Source organism: Siniperca chuatsi, linkage group LG1 (assembly GCF_020085105.1).
Source record: "Siniperca chuatsi isolate FFG_IHB_CAS linkage group LG1, ASM2008510v1, whole genome shotgun sequence".
In the NCBI taxonomy this organism is placed as follows: domain Eukaryota; kingdom Metazoa; phylum Chordata; class Actinopteri; order Centrarchiformes; family Sinipercidae; genus Siniperca; species Siniperca chuatsi.
In genome coordinates this window covers 5,752,412-5,775,989 of record NC_058042.1, presented here as the reverse complement: position 1 = coordinate 5,775,989, position 23,578 = coordinate 5,752,412, and the positions used below count along the sequence as shown (strand labels likewise).

Below are 23,578 nucleotides of genomic sequence, written 5' to 3'. Positions count from 1 at the left end.
AAAGTCAGAGAATTATGGAATTATTTGGATTCATGCTCTGGTGATCATGCATATCTGTACCAAATTCTAATGCCACCCAATCCAATATTTGTGTAGATATTTCAATCTTAACCATTCCTGGAGTCCCGCTAATGTGGCTAAAATGGCTTGCAGAACAACATGGGAAAGAATGGGAAGTGGGAGGGCTACATTATGACCACCTGTAACCATTTTCCCTACAGATCAAGAGAAAATTCCAGCTCACTAGCCACTAGAAAACTGCCCAACAGGCTATTGAACCATCACTCATATCAAACTACATCCACCTTCTTTCAGTTCAGCAGATTCACATTTTTACGTATTATGCAGAAATAAGTTCACAAACTAGCAATCTGTTTTTTCTCCTAGTCACACTCAGAGTTGTAAAAACCAGCGATCCAGGATCCCATGGACCTCTTGAAGAGTAGATGCAGTAAGTAGGACATTATAAAACATCCAATGTTGTTCACATAGTTTTTCTTATCAATACAAAAATACAAACATCAGCAGCTCAGGTCAATTTATAGAGCTAGTCCAATGTGCCATATTATTGTCTACTATGTCAAACAACCCCCACGTAGACATTCTTTTCTTGGTTCACTCCTTATTAAAGAGTTGAAAGGGGAAAAAATGAATTAAAAAAAAAATCTCCCACCAGTTTTCTGATCTTTTTTTACTGACTGGTGTGTGTGTGTGTAGTTGACAGTTATGTGTGTGCCATTATGTAATATAATACTGACTCATCAGATCTTGTTCGGCATGCAGACGTACCAGTGCAGGAGTATTCATCCACTCTGATGAAGCCTGGCAGACAGTCACAGCGATGGCTGCCGGGCAGGTTGACACACACCGTGTTGGACTGGCAGTAATGCATCTGGGTCGTACACTCATCAATATCTGAGGACAGAGCAGATACAGAGGATTGATAACTCTCTAAAGATACACTCAGGACAGAGTAATTCTTCGGGCAACTGATGAAGCAGGTGGATGAAGCTCAATGAACTGTGTCATCATTGTTGCATTAATCTCATTACAAAAGCTGGGGCTCAAAGCCAAAAATTGCCTTCACTCATCAATCACACAGACAAACAAGGTAACTTTTTCAAAGAATACTTTGGTTTTTCCCCCAATTAAATATATAAAGTCAGAGATTCGGATAAAACAAAAGGGCCAGAAGGAAAGGAAATAAAGGAGAGATGTTAAAAAGAATGGGAAGAGGAGAAGAGAGAAAAGGAAAGGAAATACTGTGAAGGAAAGTAGAGGAGAGGAGAGGACAGGAAAGCAAAGGTAAAGACAGGAAAAAAGCTAAACAGGAGGAAATTAGAGGAAAGGAAAGGAGAAAGTTGATGAGATAAGGACATATAAACAGAAGAGGACAAAGGACAGCAGGGTGAGCAGCATTGTATGAGCATTAAAACACACAGCTCAGGGAGGCATTAGCTGAGCTGGATGACTGCTGAAGAAATGCAATCGGAAACACACAAGGGAGATGTTATGCAGAAGGGCCGAAATTTGTGTGTGTGTGTGTGTGTGTGTGTGTACAGAGTCTTTATGTGGATGTGAGCAGCAGAGAACCAGTTTCCTGAGGCTAACAGGCCTTTCCACCACTTAAGGGAGTCTGTACGCTACACTTAAGGGAAGGAGAGAGTGAGGAGAGTATTTCCATATCCTCTCCTTGGATAAATACATTCCAGCTTTGAGGTTTTCAGCTCACACTTTCCCCTTACAACAGAATGAATTTGTATGAAGTATGTAATTGACTTACATGCAACACCCAGAGGTTTTTTCTCTGCAAATTTCATCCTTGGAGAGTGTACAGTAGAAGTGTTGAATTGCACAATCAAAGAGAAACGGATCGTGTATTCAGGCGTACAATGCCTTGCTGGCCTTCAGTGTAAAAAGCATTGATCTGCTACATCAAAAACATGGAACTTACACAAGTGCTTTGAGGCTGCAAAACAGTACCTGAATCCAATTCTCATCTTCTCCTGAAGCACTACTTCACCCTGAAAGCTGCTCATTTGATTACCCTTTATTGGCGAAAGGCGCCAAAGCATTGTTCAAGCCCGATGACAGCCGGCCTGTGATGTTGCCGACACACGGCCTCAATCATTCAAAGTCGAGAGCTCACTGCTTTTGTCAGCTTTCATTTAAAGTGGGAAAAGCATCTACTGTCAAGTCTGCCGCGTGACGAGGCTTTCTGATCTCTGACGTTCAAAGGTCCTGTACCCCCTGTGTTTGTAACTGTGCATGTGTCTGAATGTCTGTGAGTGTATGTGTTCGCCCTCTGCAGCCTCCGCTGGGAGTGTCGTAGCAGGTGAGGTCGGCTGACAGAACTGGAACTGTCATTTCACACAGGGGGGGGGAATTCATTTTTTTTGCATTTGCTGATGTGTCTCTCTGTCTCTCTCTCTCTCTCTCCCTCCTCCTCCCACCTCCCTCTCCCTTCTGAGCTCACTTTCTTCATCTCTCTGCTGCTTTATTCATGCTGTGATGTAGGTCAGGGCTGGGGAGGGGAACAGCTAAAAATAAGGCAGGATAGGACTCTCTGTGCGCATGCACATGTGTGTATGTTTGCGCCAGCTCATCCCTTTGTGTATATTTGTGTGTTTGGAGGGGGAAGGAGAGAGAGAGAGAGAGAGAGAGAGAGAGAGAGAGAGCGAGAGAGAGACTGATCAGTCTCTTTGAGCAGCTCATTTTCTGGTCTGTTTGAAGCCCACTGGATGAAGCTGCTGCCTCAGAATGAAAGAGATGGAAACAAATTCAGAGATATACTGTACCTCTCTGGACTTAAAAGCATTCACCAGATTCCTTTCTAAAATATGAAACTTTGGCACTTGGTGAAGACAAAGAGACAAGTGCATTTGCGTGTGTGTGTGTGTGTGTGCGCACTCCTATACATGTTTCTCAAAGGTTATCCACTCAACAAACTCAGAATTGTTAAGCAATTTTCTTTCCAGATTTCACTCAGCGGGGTGTTTTCAAAGCCTCATGAACAGAGTTCCGTGAAATTTGGTTGAAAGATCGAATGGTGTTTTGGCAACGGAACAATTGATTTGATTTTGGTGGTGACTCAGATCTCCGATATTTAAAGAATCTATGACAGAACATATAATAATACAAAAGTTCAAATGAGAAATAAACTACAGGACACTCAAAGAGCACAATTCTGGACACGTCTCACAATTATTTGTTGTACCCCAACACCTAATTTCTAAATTAAATTGAGTTTCTGACTCTGTAAACATACTTAACTTTTAATATTTGTAATTAGGAGTACAAAAGTTTATTTTCTTCTTAGCAGTGGTCCATGTTTTCTGTTGTATTCAGGCTAATGGAGCTCACTTGTGTCCAGCAGTTACATTTCTGAAATAAAAAAATGTTCATAGATTCTGGATTTTGGATTGAAGGAGTACATGTGATTTTTTTGCAGAAAAAAAAAACCCCAGACAATTTATTAGTGTCTGATATATTATGAGTATTTTATGTCTTATAACATGTCTGGAGGGATTCTTTAAGAGAGCAAAGATAACAAAGTGTTGTAATCTGTAGTATATCTAATGCATCTCGATCCAAAATAAAACAAAACTGTATTAAACCCAAGCGGATCATTTGCCAAAGCTAAAAAACGTAGAGTGGCCAGCTGCAATGTCGCTGTGTCGCCTTTGAAGTGTTGTTCAATCGCTGGTTGACGTAGCATAGCGTCAGCTAGCTTAGCTACATAACACAGTACCACAGCTAGCCATTGTGCGTTTAAAAATGCACCTTACATACCTGGTGCTCCCGTAGCCAGCCTCTGCCAAGGTGCATTTATTTTTGTTAATGTCGCGGTAAAAATGGGTAGGGTTACATAACACTGGGAACTGGCTAACAGCAAGAATACGTTTTTCATCCGTTTCTTTAGACGGAACTGGACAGAGAGCGGGACAGAAACTGTGAAACAGAATCAGCTGATTGGTGGACGCCTCACCGCGTCATCGGAGCGCTGAAAAAAGTTGAGGCCAGCTCAATTACGACAAGTGTCTGCGTCAGTTTGTAGCTTCCATTGAAAATGAATTGTAGCCTGATGGTTTGTCGCTGGTAGTGTGAACGCAGCATAACTGTCAATGAATGGCCTGAGAGTTTTATTTTGCACAGCATTAGGTTGCACAGTGGTACGCCTACGCCTTGTGCTACCTACAGCATCACAACTGTACTGTATATTTAAAAAAAAAAAAGTGTCAGGGGGATGAGGAGAAATGTAATGTCAATTTGTAGGAATCAATACAGACACCTCAGAACTAAAAGCTGCTAATTTAAGGGCACAAATGACTCATTCATGCTCACTAGAAAAGTGACTCCTGCAAAAGCATTTATTTTTTGAAAAAAGGATTTGACCAGAGCTGCTTCCATCCAAATGTCATCACCCCTCCTGATAGGAATGTCAGCACTGTCTTAGCAGACGTCTCCTTCACACACACACACACACACACACACACACCAATCAGCATTCAACTCTTCTTTGACCTCTCTCTCATTCTCTCGCTCTATTTTCATGTACACAGAAGCTAATCTCACCCAGCAATTACACACCATGATAATTGAGGCTTGCACAGAGCATTGCTTTCAGCATAAAGGCGCGCGCACACACAGGCTGTGTTGAAAGAGAGATGGGATATTTCATTTATTTTCTCTAATGCACTTGGTGTAAACAGCTAATCAGCTTTTTTTCATTTGACTTCACTGAAACACAATAAACAACCAAAACAGTGTGAGTGAGGAAAAAAAAAACATTTTCCAATAATAGGCATTTTTACACAATGATGTCAATATGCAAGTCTCAATTTTTGCAATGAAATCAAAATGTATGAAATTAAAGTTAACTTAATGATGGAGAAGTTTTGACTGTAAACAATGTTGTCTAACTATGTTGAGCAGCTACTGTATTACAGTATTGTGATTATTTTTTTCAGTAACAAATAGCATCAGCCAGGATTACAATTACAATGCCAGTAATGCTCCTTTACTTCAACAGTTTGGAGGGTCAGTTTGCTTGCTGATGTCTTACTGGGAGTTGGATCAGAGGATCATCATCAGTTTCGTCTCTGTGCATTCAACGCAGAGACTGGTCTTCGCACAGGGGCTGCTAAGCTAACACATCTACGCTTTAAATAACTCCAAAGTTGTCTTCTTACGTTGTGTCTTCACACATCTAAGAATCACTTGGGTTTTGTTCAAAGCTGAACAAGTGATGTTAAGTGATGGTGTAATGCTTCGACCTGCAGTTTGTGGTGTGTTTCAGGCAGAAATGTCTGCACATAGGGTTAAATAGCTTGATATCAGCAGCTGTCCTGGCAAAAGAAAGAAACTGACGTTTCCTTGATTAAATGGTAAATGGACTGTACTTATATAGCGCCTTTCTAGTCTTTCTGACTACTCAAAGCGCTTCAGCTACATATCACATTCACCCCATTCACACACATTCGTACACTGATGGCAGGTGCCATGATGAGGCCATACGAGTGCTGACTCTCACCTTCATCCAAACAAACACACTTTGCTTCATTGAATTTTGCTGTGTTGTCAGCTGATCTCACATTCATCCCAATATTTATCCCGACAGGAATCCTCTCTGGTGCAAAACCTAAAATCTTATCAAGGTTTTGATGCAGTTACAATGCTTTGATTTAGTGATCCTCAGCTTGTCTGTTTACATCAGTTTCAGAATCAGAAATACTTGATTGATCCCTGAGGGGAAACACTTTGACATACATAGTATGTATGATTAACCTGAATTTTAGGATTACAGTTGGTCACCCCACTATTCTGCTTTAGGAGATAACATATTTTAGAGGATATTTTACTTTTTTTTCTTGGCTCATTTCATGTCTGTGTGAGGTGATGGACATGCAGCAGAGTGCAACATAATGCGGTCCTGATATGAAAACTCACTCAGCACAGTGAAATGAGGATAAAAGATATGCCTGTGATGGACTTTTATCCCTGTGTGGATGATGTTTTTCTTACTGTATGAGAATGAATGGCAGGAAAATGGCCTCCTCTGGAGGAGTAAATTAAACTCAGCCAACAATTACATACTATGATTATTGAGTCTTATACACAGCGTTGCTGTCAACAACTTCGACATGTGTAGGAGAAGTGAGCCTGGATATCTCCCACTATGCTCTATTCTTCCTCCGGCAGTGGGAACTTAGACTACTAGTACAAACTTGAAAAGAACTGTAGTATTATCCTTTAATATGGACTGAGCCACGGAGAGGGCCAAATGATTTTCATGACGGGGGTTTCATCTCCACAAGGGGAGCGCACAGAGGCCTCAGATGGCTGAACCCAATGACTAAACTCTCTTATCTTTCCATGCTGCAAAGAAATCAAACACAAAAAACAACAATCAACATGCAGTGCAGGACTAGACCTCTCTCTCATACTGCGTGTCCCCTCTTGGAGCCAGAGGAGAAAAAGAACTACTGATGCATTTAATTAGAGAGCCTTTAGAGAGCAGAAGCTCTTATCGCCATCCATGTCCTTCTCGAAGACGCATAGAGAGCAGGAAGTGCTCTGGTTGAGCAGATTAGAGCCTGCTCAGGAACATGCTGTTTGCATTGTCTGTCAAAAAACAGCTCGTGGGTAGGAGAACTGAATGATGGTGTGGTTCTCTATCAGGAGAAGGAAACCGTGTGAGAAATGTGGTTTAATCTATCTGTCACTCTGCAACTCCACCAAGGAGCTGCCATTCACTGAGGTGCACAGTGACAGACTTTTAGACAGACACTTTGAGACACTTGAAACTGTGTCCTTCTGTCAGACAGTGTGGAGCAGTTTACCTATGGCAGCTGCTGTGTGTGTGTGTGTGTGTGTGTGTGTGTGCGTGCTGTATGTTCACACAAGTATATTTACTGCAGGCGGGGCAGTGTGCGCCTTTCCTCACAGTTTAACGGATTACTGCACAACTGAGGTCTTATTGGTGCAAGTGAAATCCTAAAAACAAACTGAATGTTTTATAATGAAATATTATCAGCGTATGATGTAACGCCTCTCAGAGTCTATATTATGGTGACTTATGGCAGTGACAGCGGACTGACTGTGCTGGGGTGTTTGGGGAATAACAGACTTTTTAAATATTTTGATTGGACTGGATTGTACAATCTTGCAGTTACCCACACTTTGACCTACCGTATCAGCAATTCCCACCACATTTTCCAATTATCCATCCATAATACAAGGTGTATACAAGGTGAAATTGTTATGTTTTCTGGCTGCACTGAATAGTATTGTTATGCCTAGTAATATTTTGTACAGTTTGACTCATCTAAGACCTTAGATTCTAAATATCTTTTCAGACTTGACACTGACTGGCACCTCTGGCCAAAAATCACTCATCGAACCACTACAATGCACTGCTTGTTGGGGGAAATAATAACGCTCAAGTAGACTTTGATACAAGAGATCAGTGAACAGCTAGCCACATCTCTTTGTGTGTGTCTAATACCAGCTGTGGCAGTTTAGAATCAAGCACATGGTGACAAGGTAAAAATAAAGTCGGCTCATATCTATCCAGCTGTTCTTCAAAATTTGATCCGGAATGTAGTCGATTCCTCCCATCTCTTCTCTGAAAACACACAACCTCAGAGTATGTATTCCCCTTTACATTTAGACATATCGGGGTCCTCCAGCAGGCACATACCTGCATGCACACACACACACACAAAGTTGTTCCAGCGGCTGATAATCAGGAAGCGGTGCAGATGCTGTTGTGTATGATGGGGTAAGAAGCTGAGGGGTAAACACAGATGCTGACAGAGGAAAACAGTGACAAAAGCTGCCAGCAGTGGGGCTGAACTGGGTACTCATGATTTATTTGTACTTTTACCTTTGTTTTTTAGGTACACAAGTAGTGTCCTGTGGCCCAATACTTAGTAATCAGTAATCAGAAAAACACATGTTTCATTAGTTCAAAGAAGTCAATGTCCCTCTGCTCTTGGACTACAAAAGAGGCTGCTTCCATGAGTCCTGCACAGGCCTAAAACTTCAACCCAAACCTGATCTGGCTGTGTTCATTCAGGCCCGACAACTCAAAAAAAAAAAAATGAGGCTTGAACCTGACCCAAATTAATATCAAATCTCTCTCTCTCTCTCTTTACCTATCTCCCTTGTGCACACAGACAGACAAACCACCCTAAATGACAAAATAGGTTGTGTGTTAGTGCTTTCCAAACCGGCTTTCCAAACTGTTCAAAAATTGATTCATATGAGTGTTTTCTGATCTGCCGCCTCTATAGAAACCAACATTAACTGTTCCTAAGGATGATGCGATACCACTTTCTTTATAGCTTTTGAGAGATGACAGTCATTATTCACCAAAAGAGGATGCTTACCAGGAAAGACAGTTAGTTTTATGCACTTGAATAAAGGGCCAATGCTGTTGTTTTTCTGCTGAGGTCTCAAACATTGGCGCCAATTCATATATTCCCAGGGAGTGCCTGAAACATATGAATATATACATGTAAACTGTGCAAAGACCATCGCATCGCCCCTAAATATTAGGTCCATCAGTTTATTGGTCAAAACAACCATTTAATCACCAAATAGGAACGGATAACCACCATAACTACCAACTAACCAAGTTAAGCACATCAAGATTGACTGGGTTTCACCAAAGATATGTTCAGCTACACACACACACACACACCAACACACCTACTCAGATTGGTACATTTAAAGTAATTTTAACAAGAGACAATGTAATGCAATTGGCCAGGTAATTTAATACAGCAACCACTACGGGCTCACTCACCATTTTGCAATGGCCTCAGCTTGAAAATTATTGTGCACTTGTTTAATGTGCATTTCCCGAGAGCCACTGGTGGCCAGTTAAAAAGGTGTTGCAAAGTGACAAACTTTGCATCACTGTATGAAACCAGTAAGTGGTCAAAACCTACAAGACACTATTGGGCGACTCCAAGGAAGCTAAATATAGAAATCCACACATTTTAGCTCACAGTTAAATCTCATTGCTGACACTGTGCCCAATCCTCTATAGAGCTTCACTGGACAACATTACTATTCTTCCGAAATGGTCACCCCACAGTATGATTTCCCTGTGGGTGCTCACAATTGTCCTTAGGTGCCCAAGCACCCAATCCCTCCCACCATCAGTGCCTTCGGTCTTAACACATAAATACTGGGTAAACTGGTCAGAGTTTAAGAAGGCATTTAGTGCAACAGTGTACTAAGGACATGATCTAGTCTGCTTTAGCAACAGCTTGTCTACCATGATGAAGTAAATATTAAGACCAAGGATTAGCTAGCCAACATCACACAGACAAAATGTTTTAACTTTGTTTTAACCGATTAAACATAGCCTAAAACAATCAGAACCATTAACTAGCAAATAAAAAAAGCTTATTAAATCAAAACTGTCTCACCAGTTTGCCCTGATGTTGAAAGTTTAAGATGACAAAAGCAAGTTTACAATTTCTCTCCGAAACATCACCAATTGGATAAATCCTTAAAGAACAGAACCTCAAGAAAAACTCTCATCCAAAACACAGACAACACATTTTGACCTGTTGAAAGTGTGCTACATGTGTGTTTGTTTGCGTGCATTTTGTGTGTTTTGTTTACATCGGACCCCCTGTGTTTCCACTAAAGGGTGACACGGGAGTGGATTTTCACTCCTGTCCCATCCCACTCCCAGAAGAATGACTCCTGTCCCGTCCCTGTCCCATGACGAATAGTGAAATTGACTCCCATCCCACTAGAATCCTGTGACCCACAGGATTCCTGAAAAAATGTCAGCCTCTAGTTTTCACCAGATCTACTATTTTGTTTTTTTTCCCCCAGGCATAGCCAGTATGCATTACTATTCTATGAGCTGTATCAGTCCCGCAAACACACACACACACACACACACACACACACACACACACACACACACACACACTTGATTATCCCTGTGCCCAGGGCTGTGGGTAGGGCAGCAACAGCAGATGGTTGAATTTAGCTCTCATTGTGTCAGGTTGCTGCAACACACACACACACACACACACACACACACTCACATATAAATAAATGTACACACACCCAAATTTGTCAGGAAGGTCATCTACATACTATTATGCAAGTCCAGATGAAAACTTGTTTCAGATTATTGGCCAGATTCAATCATTAGTGAACAGTTGCTAGGTAACGGCGATGCCTCGCGGCTAACGACCTGCATGATCTAATTGACATCCCATCAGTCACCATTCACCTTGTAGCTGATAGGAAAAAGAAAGCAATAGAAAGCTAGGCGAGGTGCCTTTTTGGTTACTATGGTAAATCAGCATCTTTCTGATTCACTGCACATTTTAGAAAGTGACAGAGGAAGACGAAGAGAGACAGACAGAGACATTCGAACAGGGACAGAAACAGAGATAGAAACACAAATACAAAAAGGAAACTGAGGGAAAATAAAGATAGAAACAGAGATGGAAAACAAAAACTGAGACGGAAAAAGATGCAGAAATAGAAAGAAACATGGACAGAAACTGAAAGAGAGAAAATCCGAGAGATGAGGATACAGACAGAACCTGTGAGACATCAAAGAAACAACATTGCACTTGTTGTGACTTCATCGATGACAGAAATCATTTGACAGGGGAACTGATATTGGGATATAAATATTTGACAACACAGTGTGGGAGCGCTTAATTAGCTTCATTATTATTCCCATCCAGAGGCAGCTCCTACCTGGAGCGGATGCTGACAAAATGCTTGTGTGTGAGTGCATGTGTAAATGTGGATATCACATTAAGTTTTAATTTTATATATATATTTTTTTATTTTTGGAGGTGGTGGTGGGTGTTAGGAGATTAGTTATCTGAATCGAGGGACTAAGGACAGAGGGTGTTGTATGCTGTACAGACTGTAAAGCCCCTTGAGGCAAATTGTGATTTGTGATATTGGGCTGTATAAATTTAATTGACTTGACTAGTTATGAGATTAGTCGATGTTATTTACAATTTAGTTTGAGTTCATGTGGGAGGTATGAGCAAGAAGGGAAAGAGGGATTTAACTTTTAAAAAGTTAACTTCATGGATTATTAGTTTAGGATCCTGATAGATACTAACTGTAATTAGGGCTGGGTATCGGTACTAAATACCTTTAAGGTATCGACCAAAATAACTCAGTGCCAAGAAGTATCGAAACGTCTCCAGTCAAACGATACCTGCATTCCTCCAATCCTTCCTTTTTGTACCCAGGCCGCCGGGCTGCCCCTCCACACACACTGAGCACTTCTTCCCCTTGTTCTCTGGCGGGCTGGACCTGGACCCAGCTCCGTACCAGTGTACTGGGTCCAGTGCTGGTGGAGTGTGCCGGTGTGTGGCAGCCCACCTTGCGGACACCTGGATGCTCTGCCTAGCCCAGAGAAACAGATGGGGAGGAGTGGTAGCATTTTACGCGACTGAATGTTTCCATTCACAAGATGGGTATCGAATGAAGTACTCTATTGGTATCAGTATCACTTTAAGGGTACTGGTTTTGGCACTTGTATCGTAATTTTTTAAACGATAGCCAGCCCTAATTGTAATGATGTACTGATAGTAGAAATGGACACTTTTTAGCCATTTTTCACTGGTGTAAAAAACATCAACACATACGATGCATCCATTTGATCTGTAGTTTCTATTTGTCATCGGTTGTACAGTGGCATGGTCAAAGTGGTGTTTGAACTACAACAAACATGGCAGAGTATCCAGAGTTGAATTTGTTGATTTTAATGTGTCAAACTACAAAAAAGTGAAAAGTGGTTTAGACAGAGTCTAAAAGCATAGTTTGCCAGAAAGTTGTCAAAATGCTACCCTGAGCGATGAGACAGAAGAGCAGAGCCAACATGTTCAGGCACAATGCCGATGCCATAAAATTAAGACATAACTTAACTCTGTCACTAAATTAAGTTACAGATATAATTTTTTTTTAGATTAACAATCAGTACCATTTGGATCACATGACTACCTGTAATGTGAAAGGGGTCCCTCTTGGTGAAGAAACCACAGAAAATTGTCACATGACTCTGTAGTTCCCCTCAGCTCATTTTAGCATCTTTCAGCTCATTGATGTGTTTTTACAGCCTGCAACTTTACCGTTTTGTCTCACACAGACAAAGTTAGCGACTAGCTAGTGAACATAACAGAACTGATCTGCTAAAGATCCAGATAGTTTGGTGGTTGGTGGAGAGCAAACTAAAAAGACATTTAATATTGGACTTACATTCGCCAGGTGGCCTAAAACACAACTCCAAATGAATGCTGATGCTGCTCCATAATAGGGCACGGTTGTGTTTGCAGCTTGTTGCGATGCCCCCAAGCTGCCCCCCCCCCCAAAAAAAGAAATAAATGACTGCAGGTTTAACCTTTAAGATGTTACAAGTACAAACTACTGTCTGCTTTGACATGGTGATGTTCCTGTTGTTGGGAGGCTTCAACACACATTTAGAATTTTCTTTGATAGTGTGGCAGTCAGAGATTTTCAGTTCACGTCGGTGAGAAATTCTCATGGGAAAACGTTTTTCGAGTCTATTACTTTCACACTTTAGCTCATTCGTTGGTAGCGTCAAAAAATCAACTAATCAAATCAAGTTGTGGGCAGAATTTAAGATTTTATCATAAGAATTTTATATATTAATTTATAATTCTATTATTTGCAGAAATAATTAAATGATGGATTAAATAGACAACAATCGTGTCATGATTAAATCATGTAAACTCATAATTAGGTAATGATAAGCTAAAACATTTGTTTTTATTAGTTTCATTAATTGTATTTTATATTACTAAGCAATTTCATGCAAACAATGTTTTACTCTAAGATACAGTTTTACACACTTATGTGAGCAGATATTGTAATGAAAAAAAATCTAATATTAAGTGTAATTTTACGGATATTTGCCACCTTATTAGCTACTTACTTTAGGTCAACAATCCCAGTATGTTTTGGTTTTGAATAAAGCTAAAAATACGTTTTGTTGATTGAGACTTCAGGGTCTTTTTTTTTCTCCACAGGATTTTTCACAGACTCCTACATTTTTAATTGAGTTTGTAAATGTTTTTACATGCCCTGCTGCTGCAGTGCCCCATTTTCCTGAAAGGTAGATGTGTCAGCATGGGGCCCAGCGGGAGAAACAGCAAAGTGACAGTAGAGTAGCTGAGGAGAAGGCTAGAAGAAGCAGCTTTCACACACACACACACACACACACACACAGTTATTTGTCCCTGTGCCAGGGACTGTTGGGAGGGCAGAGGCAGCAGATGGTCTGCAATAGCTCTCATTGTCTCAGGATGTGGCAACAGGGAGCGAGGCGTGCCCTGTTCGGCCCTGGCCTGGAGACGCCACCGCCACGTCCTGCGTCAGTGTCCCGGTCAACCTCTTCGCCGTAATTAAGGCCAGCCCCTCTGGTTCCACCTGACAGCAGAGAGCAGCTGGAGGACAGAGGAAGAGGAGAAGAGGTCGAATCCTCCAGACGAATGGCAGCTGAGCGGCTCTCAAGTTACAACACGTGCACAAACACACACATACATGTCCTCAGGTCACATGAACACACGTTTCTATGACTATGTTCAGTGCCTAAGCCTCAACTCTGACTCAACACAACGCGTGTCACCTTAACCGTAACCTCCAAATCCTAATTTTAACCATAAACCTAAATCCTACACCAACACCAACCTTAAAGTGGAACTCTAATGGCCGCTCGAAGCAGCCTGAAATGAGTTCGACATGAATTCGTGAAAAATCTTACCAGCAAAACGTCTTTGCTGTGTGTGTTGCACAATATGTTGAAATGTGTTGAGAAGGAAGAAATGTCTATAAAATGGGAATACTTCACACTGTACAGACATCTCAATAGCATTAAGGTTAGATTATCGGTGCGCATGTAAATTTAGCCAGTATACTTAGTGTTAAATTGCTTAATTCCGCTGTGTCATTAATACGTGACTGTGCCTCTTTAACTAATGTTTGTGTCTTGTTATCTATTGATTGGTTTATTTTAGCCTCAGTGTGTTTTACTGGTCTTACCAGTTTGTTGGCCCCTATACTTGTCTTGTACAATCTGTTTTATTGACTGTTTAAACCATTTGGCTAACACTTTCCAGTAAGCATTGTAGACAGCATTGTCACCTGTAGGTCAAAAGACATTTAGATGTAAAACTGCACTAAGTTTGGTTGAAAGGTTCAAGTTTGTTAGATATGTGGCATAGTTAGAACCTAACTACATATTTAAATAGAGTCATATAAATGCTGTTGAAACAATGATTATGCAGTGTTGACCTTGACATCTAGAAGTCTTTTGACCTGTAAATCACCAAATCAGTGATTACTGAGTAGCACATTTACAGTCATGTTGATGACTGTCCCTGTAAACACGAAATATAAAAGTAAATACTAAGTAAAAGATGTTATATAATTTCTGGCCAAAATCATGTAAAAACTGCTTTAATGTAAGGTTACTTCCAGACTCAGTAAGGACACAGTAAGGAACTAATGTAGTGAAATCTTTTTTTTTTCCCAGGGTCAGTGTGGTAGATAATGGAAAAAGGATGGGTGCAAAACAGCCAGTGTTATCTTTCATCCCATCTTAATCCGAAAACTAATCTCAATCCTAATCCCTAAAACTACCCCTTTTGAAAAAGTGATGACCAACCAAAATGAGCTGCTTCCGATGATTTTCCTCATCATTCAATCCTCAAATGTGTCTCACATAGAAAGTTTAGCAAACCTTTAACCCTTCCAGTTCCATTCTTCCAGTTTCCTATACAAAATACTGAGATAGACTTTAATTTGAAAATTTAAACCTCAGCACTGGTGACTTGTGTCTAGGTACAACAATCTGGACAGTCTGACAATTAAGAACAGCTCCTGTCCTCTTGACATCAAACACATATTGATTCCTGTTTCTCTACATTGCAGGTCTTCTTTTAAGACAAGACGTTGACAACTAACTTTGGTAATACATCAGCCATGCAGAAGGCGCCACATCTGTTTCTGACAACATCCACACTTGTCATCTGTTCTGCCAGCTGCAAGACAGCCCACTTCCAAAGCTACAGAGTGAAAGATGCATCATAATCAGTCCTGGGAAGTCGGTGCATCTGAATCCCCTGGTGACCCGTGCATATGAACAACATGTTGTTTAACAGATGCAGACAGTTGCATCAAAGTGCTCAGTCCATCATAGCTGCTCATTATTTTAGTGTGTTTTTTCAAGATTAAAGCTTATTGATTTCACAATTTTACCTCTGTCGCATCTCACATGCTGTCTGTTGTACAGCATTACCAGTAAATGACAGCAGTTTATATTGCTTTTATAGATTTTACTGTGGTATCTCCAGTTTCAATAACTTTTCCTTGGAGGGACAAAAATGTAACGTGATGAGGTTCTGGAGCTAATGGCAAACAAACTGCATTATATTAAACAGATATGTAAGATGCAAATGATATGAGAGGTCCCTTAATACAATTTTATCTAATTACAAACAACTTTTCTTGAGTTGTTCCTTAATACATGCATTTCGTTTTGGGAAGTGTCCCTGTTGCATCAATTTTCCAAAATGATACGTGAATATAGGCTTCACAGCTCAACCCTGTCTCCTAAAATCACGTTTTTATGGTTTTGCCTAATGCGTTTTGGTGAAAACGTAATTACTGCCTGGATTATGGTCACTGGAAACAATTTCCCAGGCTATAAAGTGCTACGTTCTTGTACCACACACAAGTTGTAAGGAGGAGGTTGGAGTGGGTGGTCGGTTTACAAAGTGCAAGACTTGGACATTGGAGTCTCACATGTGGTTAGGTTTAGCCAACAAAAGGTTGGACAAAGATTGTGGTTTGGTTAAATATTAAAAAAAATAAACGTGTGTTACCGTTGACTTTTTCAGTATTTAACCAAGATGATGATCTTTCCCTAACTAGCAAATTAGTGGTATTTTAAAGTACTTTTTACAGTATGTCCCATAAATGCTGGGGAGATGGAGAGAAATGGGGAAATAAAAGCTGAAACCACAAATCCAGACAGTGTTCCTTTTACCTACAAATTCAACATCCTTCTGCTAATGCTTAGCTCATAGAAATTAGTGACAATATTCAGGCTTATATATCACAAATCACAATATTAACCATCAATCAAAATGGCCACACAAAGGACAAATTGTGGAGAATTACCAATATAACGATTGCTCAATGTAAATAGACATAGACCAAATCTGCCTTTAGATAAGGAGAAACATTATTTTGAGGTATATTTCTTCCAGCCAATGGGGATGCTTGTTACAGGAGTTCCTACTTAATAAAAGTTATGAGTTATTGTTCTCTTTAATGTTGTTACTGATTAACTTCGGTCTCCTTATATCCTCTTGTGTGTGGAAGAATCTTCACAATACTTTCTTGAATGAATGTGAGTGATGATGGAGGGGCGAGCTTTGGAAGCTTTCCAATATTTGCTTAAAGGATGATACCAGCAGTTTTGCATGGTGTAGCACTCTTGTAATATAATGTATACACAAATTGTGTATACATGCCTCCGCATTATGCTATTTTCTTGGAATGGGCAAGGCCTAAATATCCCTCAAAAATGAATAAGCATTATGGATTTCTTACAAATGAAAAAAGTAGAGGTGACTTTTTTTCAAGAAACTCATTTATTGGAAATTGATGTAGACAGAGTGAAGAATAGATTTTACCATGCTATTGCATCTTCTTGAAATACAAAAAAGGACAGAGGTGTAAAAGGTCACAAAGGTGACAAACGTACCTTTCAACACAGAGATCTGGGATCTGAGAGAAATACTGAGGGGAGTGTTGCTTACATGAAAACAGTAGTAAATTGCACAAAAATAGCATTTCTTTCTGTATATGCGGGGTTCTATAACCACTTAACTAATCTAATACTTGAATTATCTGAATTTGCTCTAATAAGGGGATGATTTTAATGCAGTCTGGCTACACTCCTTGGATGGAACTGGGATGAAAGAGTCAATGGAGCAATGCCTAGAATCTTAATGGCATTAAGCATGAAGGAAATGGGCCATAGATAGTTCTGTTGTAGATGCTTGGTGGACTTCCCACCCCTCTCTGAGAGAATTTACTTGTTTTTCTTCACGTCATCAGTCCTTTCCCCGACTGCATTTTACACCTGTATAATAATTTTGAATTGCTCCCCATGTTTCTATCAGATCGCAGAGCTGTGACAGGTAAAATAACTGTTATCTATTCCAAAACGTGCAGCACTTTGGCTTTTCACTTCCACATCATTGCAGAATAAATCCTTCCTGAAAGAAGTGAAAGAGCAAGTGGATGAATTTATAACTTATTATTTATTAATAAAACATCAATGAACAATCCTGGTGTGCTGTGGGAGGCAGTGAAGTGACAAATGGGTTTGCTTCCAATCTAAATAAATCTTAAAATGTACGGTAACTTTTAAGGTTACACCTGAAATGCCGCGTAAGAGGAAGTTACTCAGCAAAGCTCCTTTACTGAGACATAGACGTCCTTATGCATAGAGCTAGGCAGAATTATTATTTCAACAGTGCACAACCAAGCCATTTACTAGTATTAAAACTTAAAACCAGCACAAGACTAGCAAATATGACCTCTATTAAATCTCAGTGTGTACTGACTCAACATAAATCACTATTAACTTTTGTGCATTCTACTCCTATATATATATATCAATCAGAGATTAGTTTTGACATCCAATCCTGCTCTGGCTTTAAAACCCACTGCAGCTCCCACAGCTTTCACCGGAGGCTTGCCTTGACTTGGATGCTCCTATAACTTTATGTGAATTCTATAACGTTCTAACTATAAATTAACCAGGTTTGGAGAATTTTATTTAGCCTTTTGGCCTCAGGTAGGACCTCTTTTGCTGGAAATGATTCTCTCTGCAATTTCAAAGGGTTCAGTCTCCAAAAATAATAACAAAGCCATTATACCTCTACTAAAAAAAGGTAAATATCCAAATGACTGTTCAAGTTATCGACCTCTATCATTACTGAATACTTATATCACGTTATATGCGTAAGTTCTAGCCTCTCCATTGGAACCATCGTCTTGAGCGGCATTATCTCTGGGCAGTATTACGCTGCATGGGTTTTGGCACTTTCCATTTCATTGGAATGAGTTCTTTATTTAAACCCACTGCTATGATGTTGACAGGGAACATCTGTTCTAAACAGTTCCTTGCATCTCATAGCTCTCGCCAGGGCTGCGCTCTCTCCTCTTTGTTATTTGCTGTCTCTCTTGAACCCGTGGCCTGGCTGTTTGACAATTGGTCACTCATGAACCTATTACCATGCATAACACCAAGTACTACATTTATCAGTATGCTGATGATTTATTGCTTTCTGTCCAGGAGGTCCCTCAGTCTCTTCCCCAGCTCGAGATATACAATTAACAGGGATAAATCAGCTTTACTGCCACTCAATGCATCTGCAAAAGCAGCTGACCTCCATATCTAACAGCCCCGTGGCTCAGAACTTAAAATACTTGGGAGTTTTAATGCACCCTTCACTTGTAAACACTGTATGAAACAACTGCAAGGCATTTATGACAGAGGTGGAATCTGATTTAAAATGAATGTCCTCCCTCAAATCAATTTTCTTAGCTTTATATTACTTTTACCACCACCTAAAGACCACTGTAAAAAATCTACTCCTTAATATCTAGGTTTGTTTGGGGGAAGGAAAAACCCAGACTCAAACTCTCAACTCTCCAAAGACAAAAAAAGTGAAGGACGATTTGGTCTCCATAACTTCCAGTGGTATTAATGGTCATTTGTACTGCACCTGTCTCCAAATGGTTCAGTCCTACTGCTCACATGTCTCAGAGGCCAGTAGAACAAAACATTGTGCACCTGCACAGGTTACAAGATCTGATCTACTTCAACATCTCTGTCAAACAATCCAAAAAAAAAAAAAAGTATGTGCAAAATAGATGCTCTTATTTCTTGATTTCTGTTTGCTTGTTAATTTTATTGCGGTTGTACTCTCTCAGGCAGGGGTGACAGCCATCCTGGCGCAGATCACGCAGGTTTTTTTTTTGCCAGGTTTCATTTCAGCTATATATAACATACGCTGACATCCACAATGCATGTCCAGTGGAATTCTGGTTTTGACAGGAGCAGGAATTTATGGCGGCTACAATTTTACTGTAGAGAAGAATGGTGGAAAAGGGGAAATTTTATGCATCTCTGAACACCCAGGAGTTATGAAACCCTCTCCGATCCTACTGAGACTTGAAATCTTAAGCAGTGCAGAATATTTTAGAGAGGATAAGGATCCCAGGGTAGAAAACTGATATTTTCATTATTTGCATTAAGATGTAGCCCATAGCATCCATAGACTCGTAGTCTCAGAATTTAGATTTTTTTTACTGTACTGAATCGAATAAAATTGAACGTCTGCCTGGAGGCAGGCAATCTAAAAACATATCAGATATTATAGAAAATGGTCAGCAGTGATGTAAACTAGGCATCACAGGTAGCTAATGGGCTAAAGCACCAATATTGTCTTTTAATAAAATAATAATTAGTACAGGACAGCTAGAAATGAATACCAACTGTGCAACTAATTTCAGTATAACAGTAACAACCCCTTCCACTTTCTGCATTCAATTTCTCATTAACTTCTCTCTCTAAATCTCCAATATCTCTTGTAGTTTATCCTGAGATGACTTGCCGTCTGCCTTGGCTCATCTACCTGTGTCCTTCTACTGGCCATGGCTTTGTCTACCTGCGCTGAGCTCGCTCTCCTGCCCTTCTCCGCCTGCACTGATGCTATCAGCTCCTGATTCACTGTCGCTGCCTCAATTCTTATAATTGATACAAAATCTCGATGCCCCGAGCAGCTGACATTCAACGTAGTCTGAAGGACAGCTAGGGAAATGAGCGTATAATGGAATACGCCGCCAGCACAAATAAGAGGAAGAGCCACTTGTAATGTGATCTGCTCCAGCGCTTAAATATCAAGTGCAATTAAATGCCAGTGACGGTGGCATGGAGACAAGCTGCATGTGTGTCTGGAAACAAATTTGCTCTCATTCGGCAGTGACATCCTTTATATAGTCAGCTATCATTTACTGTGTGTAAGTGAAACAGCAGGTCTCTGTTTCTGCCCTGGGAGGGAGAAATGAGTCTCACTAGATTTTGTGAAATCAGGTCAAACTCTGAGAAGCAGATGACATTTTGCGGACACAAATAATGTGACGACTGTTCCTGCACCACTAGAGGTGACACATTGAACGGCTTTCAAATTGTCCAACCTTGGGTTGTCTTTAGCTATGGCCCAGTTGAAGGTAGAAGTATAAACTTCCACAGTAGATCCCTGTCACGTTAGATACCCATGCCTGATAATAAATGACCAACTCATTGTCCACATATGCAATCGATGATTATTTCCATGTTCTCTGTGTACCAGTTAAGTCCTTCTGGTCAGAGGTCACTGACAAGCTATCCCAGGTGCTTTGCTTCAGCATTGTCCAACCATGCCCCTTCTGGGGGGACCCCTCTGAACTTCATGTCACACACACACACACACACACACACACACACACACACACACACACACACACACAAACACTTTAAACATTTAAATAGCATTAACACAGGCTAGGATGACATTGCTCAATTGGAAAAACAGAAATAAAGTTTCCATCAAGCTGTGGCTCAATCTGTTAACTGAACACTTAAGAAAAACTTTTTGCAACTTTACAGAACAATATCAAACAGTTTTGAGACAACTGGTCCCCATTTTTTTAACATTTGGAAGCAGATTCCTCAACACTCCTAATCAGTAGCCTGGATCTTTAACATACAACTGTATAACACTCAAGTTATACTTGGCAATTTTGTGGTACCTCAATTTATTTATTTGTTAATGGGAAGATAAATTTAAACATGTTGGGCCCTAAGCAAGAACCTGAAAACCAACCTCTAGCAAGCCTTTGAGGTAAATATAAAGGTAGAATCAGGATTCAGGAGATTAAGATACTGTGCTGTCATAAAATGTATTTTTTTGTTATTTTGTTATATTCAGCGTTGTCCCTGCTTTTGCTCTGTAGCTCTTGTTTCTGTGACTCTCTGGCTGTATAATCAGTCATTTTAGCTGCTCCAGTCCTTTCCTGTCCTCTGTCCTCAGCTACAGAAGTGAACTCTTGTCGCCCCCGATGGGAGGGGTTGTCTCTGGGCAGGTCAGGGTGATACGGGGAGGGTGCACTCAGCTGAGCGCCAGGTCAGCCATTTCGCTCATCTTTTTTTCATGTTCCACAAGTTGTACACTATACCTGGGAGCAAGAGAGTGGTGGGGAAGTGTATTAAGTAGTGCATGTGTGTGTGCACAAGAGTGTGTGAGACCTTTCTACAAGGACACAGAGCTCAGGGGGCAGACAGAGATTAATGATTGGAGGTGACAACTCTCTTTCAATATTAAGGGAAGGAAGTTCTGTCATTGTATGGACAGCAGGTGGAAAAAGAGAGAGAGAGAGAGAGAGAGAGAGAGAGAGAGAGAGAGAGAGAGCGCCCTGAGGAGCCCCAGCAGAAGCAGAATTAACCCTTTCCAGTAGTTTTTACACCCTAAGATACAGTGAATAACTATAGTACCATCCTACTGTAATTAACTATTAGATTAACTTTGAGTTGCTGAAATTTTTTTTCAACCATCTTTTAGCTCTAAATTTCACAAAGGGCAGGATTAACATTGTCTTTGTAATAGAGAGCCAAAGTCATGAGGACACGTCTGGGCTAACCACTGTTCCACTAGCTTCTGTAACTCAATGCTTTCGCTCACTGAGGGTTTCTTTCATCGATATTTCTGAAAAAAAAGTGAGGTTTACCAATTCTTTAAGATAATGAGTATCAACTACAGCAATTGATATTAGAAAACAAACTCTTCTGGATTTTAACAAAAAGTTAAACAACGATTCATTTCTTAGTATTAAAAAAACTACAGCTCCCGTGAATTGGCATAAAGAAACGTGCTGCAAATACAGAAATGTGCCAAGTCGTACAGAACAAAACAGAAATTTACGGGGGCCCCAAAAACTGATGAATGCGTTGACTGCTTGTCAGTGATGAACAGCAGTCTAAAATAAACAAAACATTTTTATTTTAGTTTTAACTAATGCCGTGGCTCCAATATCATTGGCTATATTTTGCTATACACCTAGCGTTGGCCTTTTGCTAATTACTAGTACATTCATTCAGGTTTTTAGTGTCCTTCGGAAACTTGTATTGTAACTTATTTCCATCGTTGTGTATGACGTTTCTGTATTTGCAGCACATTTCTTTATGCCGCATATGTGTTGCAAAGTGGTAAATGTGTTTTGTAAATTGATATGGCGCTGTTATCAAAGTTGTGGAGATGTTCCTCATTTGCTTGTGTTTTCTTCAGTTGCAGTTTGTTGGGCTCTCCCAGTCACTGTTTTTCCCTTCTCCATCCGTGATATCCACTTACACTCTCCTCTAATGTTATCTTTCCATCTTTATAGCCGTAATGTCTGTTTAAAAAACATCCAGGTTCTGCTCAGTGCATTTACATAGGTCGCCACTCAATTGGCCTTAGTCTGTCGAGCTGGTAATGTTTAACTTGCTAAGGCTTGTGGGAAATGGTGTAAATGGCTAAAACAGCAATATTGCATCGTTTATAAAAATGTACAATCCTTGTCTTGGCAAATTTCAGGTTCTCTTACTTCTAGAACCGAACCCAGACATTCTCATTTCAATTCAATTCTCTATAGTGTGATCTAATGTCTTCAGCCATATTCATGAAAGAGAGGAATAACTCTGTAGGTTGAACATGATGCTTGTCAACATGCAGCACTGCTTGAGAGAAGGAAATCACCACACTGCTGTAAAAAAAATAATATAAATGATCCCTTTGGAGCAGGAAAAACACAAGTTGTTAAATTAAAAACTTCAACATGTCTTCCCCAAGTTGTGCTTGATCAGAGAAAGAGGGGGACAGCGTTTTGACATCCATCGCCACAAACCTGCCAAATGCTCCTAAACACAGCCAGTGTTGCTTGTCAGAATAAAGGCTTGGAGTTTAAATGACTAAAGTCTCCGGTACACCCTCAAGCAACTTGTTTCTTCACACACTTTCTACCATACTTCAGTTTCAGCAACCACCAGGATACATTCACTAATGAACGGTCGTCAAATGACAAATATGAATTGAACTCCGACATTTAGCATATACAGGGCTCCCACAGTGCTAATACTGATGAAAGTGCTATGATGGTAAGAAAAAATACACTGAAGGTGTTTTCACACTGGAATTTCAAGTCCAAATACAGGAGTGGTTTACTTCAAAATTTGATGCCTTTTCCTAAATCAGTCCACCTAAATGAGGTGGTATGAGATGGATTCCATTTGAACTGTGGTACGGTCCATTGGCAGTCGGAGTCCTGAATTTTATTTATATAGCCTAATATCACAAATCACAAATTTGCCACAGGGGGCTTTACAATCTGTACAGGAGGAGGGTAATCTGTATCACCACTGGAAATTCAAATAATTAGAAGTATTCTT

The 23,578-nt window shown here is 40.3% G+C and overlaps 1 protein-coding gene across 5 annotated transcripts in view; it reads right to left on the bottom strand.

Annotated features, from left to right (window-relative positions):
* Positions 1-23,578, bottom strand: part of LOC122883571 (protein kinase C-binding protein NELL1-like) — a 279,566-nt gene that overhangs the window by 109,176 nt on the left and 146,812 nt on the right. For all 5 annotated transcript variants that reach the window (XM_044212754.1, XM_044212493.1, XM_044212666.1 and 2 more), the window contains exon 13: positions 790-915. In XM_044212754.1, the coding sequence (XP_044068689.1) occupies positions 790-915 (126 nt within the window). The remainder of the gene's footprint in view (positions 1-789; positions 916-23,578) is intronic.